This window comes from Gekko japonicus, unplaced genomic scaffold (genome assembly GCF_001447785.1).
Source record: "Gekko japonicus isolate JY-2015 unplaced genomic scaffold, Gekko_japonicus_V1.1 scaffold5510, whole genome shotgun sequence".
In the NCBI taxonomy this organism is placed as follows: Eukaryota; Metazoa; Chordata; class Lepidosauria; order Squamata; family Gekkonidae; genus Gekko; species Gekko japonicus.
Window position 1 is genome coordinate 12,905 of NW_015172183.1, and position 4,614 is coordinate 17,518.

The 4,614-nt window shown below is 47.0% G+C and overlaps 1 protein-coding gene across 1 annotated transcript in view; it reads right to left on the reverse strand.

Annotated features, from left to right (window-relative positions):
* Positions 1-4,614, reverse strand: part of LOC107118691 (obscurin-like) — a gene marked incomplete at its 3' end in the record, with an annotated part of 32,998 nt that overhangs the window by 11,259 nt on the left and 17,125 nt on the right. The window contains exons 6-8 of the mRNA XM_015421052.1: positions 3,207-3,288; positions 1,872-2,072; positions 550-610 (exon numbers count right to left, since the gene is read on the reverse strand). Coding sequence (XP_015276538.1) covers positions 550-610; positions 1,872-2,072; positions 3,207-3,288 — 344 coding nt within the window. The remainder of the gene's footprint in view (positions 1-549; positions 611-1,871; positions 2,073-3,206; positions 3,289-4,614) is intronic.

Genomic DNA, 4,614 nt, shown 5'->3' on the forward strand with positions numbered 1-4,614 from the left:
GTCGCACACTTAACCACTACACCAAACTGGCTCTCAATGAAAAATACCATTCTGATTTCAGAGGCATTCTGTGGCCCAGCTAGGGTTGCGATGTGAACACTGGGTTGGGAAATTCTTGCATGCTTGGGGGTGTAGCCTGGAGTGGGTGGGGCTTGGACCTCAGTGGGGTATAATGTCACAGAGTCCACTCTCCTAGAGCAGCCATTTTCTCCAGAGGAACCGTCCTGTGCAATTTTCCCTCTAAGCTGTGGAGTCTTGTGAGCAAAAATTCTACTTTGTGAGCTACTGGCTTTAAAGTTGTGAGCAAACGATTTGGCTACAGAATAAATTAGCTTGCTCTGGAGCCGTCCTTCCTGAGCTAAGAGAAAAATCTGTGAGCCGGAGGCTAAAAAACTGTGAGCTAGCTCACACTAACTCAGCTTAGAGGGAACACTTGTCCTGTGTTGTCTGGAGATCAGCTGTAATCCCAGGAGATCTCCAGGTCCCGCCTGGAGATTGGCAAGCCTCGCTAAAGCCCTGCCCAAAAGCAACCCAAGAACCAAATCTCACCTCTGCTTCCGTCACCACGTTCTTCCTGAACAACCTGTCCAAGAGCTCTTCGTGGGAACATCTCACATATTAAGGAACATGGCATGTTTTATTTTGACACAGTATAAAGCAGGGGTGGCCAGACGTGCTCAGCGTAAGAGCCACATAGAATAAATGTCAGATGCTTGAGAGCCGCAAAACACAAACAAATATTACACGCACGTTTTTATTTAAAAATATGCAAATTTGCTTTTTTATTAACATTAAACGAGACTGCCAAAAATAAAAACAAAAGGGGTAAAAACAGATATTAATGATATTTATTTGTCCAATGACACTTGTATGCTAATGGTATTTATTTGTCAGAGAGAGAGAGAGGGAGAAGACACAGATGGTGGTGTCGGCAAGCCCCACCGCCAGCTCCTTCTTTCTAGAGTCGTGCCGCAGTGGTGGTGCAATCTTTCCATTGTATTCTATGGCCCCATAGAGAGTTTACACTTTAAACCCTTTCTCTCTGCGCTTCCCCCCCCCCCAGCCCCTTGGCAGGCCGGCTGGGGAAGATAAGGGGAAGCTTTTGAAGATGCCTCCCCCCCTTTTTGCTTCCCCTTCTGACATAACATCTGGTGATGTCAGGGGGCATGGCATATGCTAATGAGCTATTATGCCAATAGCCTATTAGATATGCTAATGAGCTCCTCCAGCTCTTATTCTACAAAATGACCCCTGATTGATATTTCTTAGTCCAATTATATTTATTTGTTTGCTAATGATATTTATTTGTCTAAGAGAGATAGAAAAAGAGAGGGGAGGGAGGGAGGAAGGAAGGAAGGAAGGAAGGAAGGAAGGAAGGAAGGAAGGAAGGAAGGAAGGAAGAAGGAGAAAAAGTATGCCTCCCCTTCGCTTCCCCAGCTGCCCTACTGGAAGCCGCACAATATGTGCGAAAGAGCCACATGTGGCTTCCCAAGCTGCAGTTTCGCCACCCCTGGTATAAAGCAATGGATAAAATGTGGCCTAATTATTGCAATCGCAGAAGAATCCCGTGAGTCAGATGAACCATTAAGACTACCCTTTTATGAATGGAGGACACTTGTTGAAGCCATTGGCAATCCAAGATATTTTGACAACCCAAGGACTAGTTGCTTGTTGTCTGAAAAGGTGCAGATGAGGATGGGCTGCAGCCCTGGGATCAAATGCTGGCGTCCCTGACTTTCATTACACCACCTCGGATCTTGTGCTTGCCATTGCTAAATGGCATCATTGCCATTGGTATTTGTCCCTCCCGAGCACACTGCCACAGACGTGACTAACACACGTTCCACCCCGGGGTTTCCAATAAAGGATACAGCTCCAAGATAAGGATCAAGGTCTTCCGCGTCTCAAACTCGTCCAGCAGTCGAGTGATCCTGTCGTGGGACAATGTGGCCAGGATGTCCCTCTCGCGAAAGGTCTGATCCCTTGTTCTGCTGCTCAGGCGTATGAATTTCGCTGCACAGAGTGTTCGGTTGCCTTTATGGACAACCCTCTTGAGAAGGCCAAAGGAACCTCTGTAAAGAATTTTAAAACCGAGGGATTAAGAGGAAGACTCATGTCCAGGGCCATTTCCAGGTCCGGAGGGGCCCTGGGCAGAAAGGGCCCAGAGCCCCTCCCTTCCTCTGGCCCCCACCAGCCTCCAATTTAAAACATTTCCCCCACCCACCTGCATGCCCCTTACTTGCCTGTGTACCCTTCCTCCATCGACTTATAAGAACATAAGAAGAGCCTTACTGGATCAGACCAGTGAGGGTCCATCTAGACCAGCATCCTGTCTCACACAGGGGCCAGCCAGTTCCTCTGGAGGGCCAACAACAGGGCAGAGAGGCTGAGGCCTTCCCTTGAGGTTGCCTCCTGAATCTAGGATTCAGAGCCCTCTGAATGTGGAGGTTTCCGTCAGTCACCATGGCCAGTAGCCACTGATAGACTTATACAGCAGGGCTCTTCTTATATTCTTATCAGGTAAAGGCGTCGGTCTCTCTGCCCTGTTGCTGGCCCTCCAGAGGAACTGGCTGGCCCCTGTGTGAGACAGGATGCTGGACTAGATGGACCTTTACTGGTCTGATCCAGCAGGGCTCTTCTGAAGTTCTTATCAGGGGAAGGCCTCTATGCCCTGTTGCTGGCCCTCCAGAGGAACTGGTTGGCCACTGTGTGAGACAGGAGGCTGGACTAGATGGACCCACACTGGTCTGATCCAGCAGGGCTCTTCTTATATTCTTATCAGGTAAAGGCGTCGGTCTCTCTGCCCTGTTGCTGGCCCTCCAGAGGAACTGGCTGGCCACTGTGTAAGACGGGAGGCTGGACTAGATGGACCCTCACTGGTCTGATCCAGCAGGGCTCTTCTGATGTTCTTATGTTCAACAGGACCAAGGGTGGCTCTCTGGCCAAGCTACCCAAGCGACAGCTAGAACTGGCGCAACAAGGAGGGCATCACACCACGGCGTCTCAGCTTCTTTCCAGGCATCAGTGTCATGGAAGGTAACCAGTGCCCCCTACTGGAACAGTAGCACTACCTGCTGGTCCATGTCTAATGAGCGATGTACCTTGCTTGAAGCCACCAAATACCTTAAACTAACATTGAATGGGGACAACAACAAAAACTGAGTGTATAGTTTCAAAGGAACACCGATCGGAAAGCTTTCCTTTACCTCGCTATTTCTTGCTTGACCTCATAGACGGAATGGAGCTTTCTTCTTGTACTCTCTTTCTTTGCCTCTTGGCTTTTCTTGTCTGCAAATCAGCAACAAAAGGGCAAAATCAACAACACAACTCAAAATAAAGAAAAACGTCCCTGGCTTTTCTGCATGCTCTATGTCCTTCTTGTTGAGGAGGAGGAGGAGATTGGATTTATACCTCGCCCTTCACTACCCAAAGGTGTCTAGAGTGGCTTACAAACTTCTTCCCCTTCCCCACAACACACACCCTGCGAGGTAGGTGGGGCTGAGAGAGCTCTTGACAGAAATGGCTCTTTTTCAAGAACAGCTCTTATCAGAGCTACGGCTTGACCAAGGTCATCCAGCCAGGTGCAAGTAGAGGAGTGGGGAATCAAACCCAGTTCTCCCAGATTAGAGTCCGCGCACTTAACCACGACACCAAACTGGCTCTATTTAACCACAACACCAAACTTGTTGAAGGAATTCTACCCCTCTTCCCTTCCAAGAAGCATTGCTGTGGGGGCCGGGATGCAAATTTCTGAGCATCGTATCTGAGCAAACGGAATATTTTGGTCGGAGAGTTCATTAACTGCAGTTATGATTGCTGGCGTGCAGTTTTAATACATATAAAGAGTTGCTTTACCTAGAGACAAATCACTGAGTCACCCAGCCCAGTAGTGTCTGCCCTTTGCTTTGCCAACCTTCAGGTGGTCAAACAACAAATATATACACTGCAAAAACCTTTTTTATAAGTTAAAGTCTTCTATATGTCCCATCTTATAAAGTGCATTGTGTATTATTCATAATATTCTAAAACAGGTATATATTCATTACATGCAATATCAACAATAATAATCAGTTTGTACAATCTAATAAATACCAGTCAATTTACATCCTTTTTACACAATCCACTGGTAGCTATTAGATTGTAATGGACCTTTGCTCCATATGCTTATCTAATTCCCTCTTGAAGCCGTCCATGCTTGTAGCCGTCACCACCTCCTGTGGCAGTGAATTCCAAGTGTTAATCACTCTTTGGGTGAAGAAGTACTTCCTTTTATCCGTTCTAACCCGACCGCTCAGCAATTTCATGGAGTGCCCATGAATTCTTGTATTGTGAGAAAGGGAGAAAAGTACCTCTTTCTCTACCTGCTCTCCCATGCATAATCTTATAAACCTCAATCATGTCTTCCCTCAGCATTGGATAAGTGCAGAAAAGGGCAACTAGAATGATAAAAGGGTTAGAACCCTTTCCCTATGAAAAAAGGTTAAAGTGCTTGGGGCTCTTTAGCTTGGAGAAACGATGGCTGAGGGGTGACATGATTGAGGTTTTTAAGATTATGCATGGGATAGAGTAGGTAGAGAAAGAGGTACTTTTCTCCCTTTCTCACAATAAAAGAAC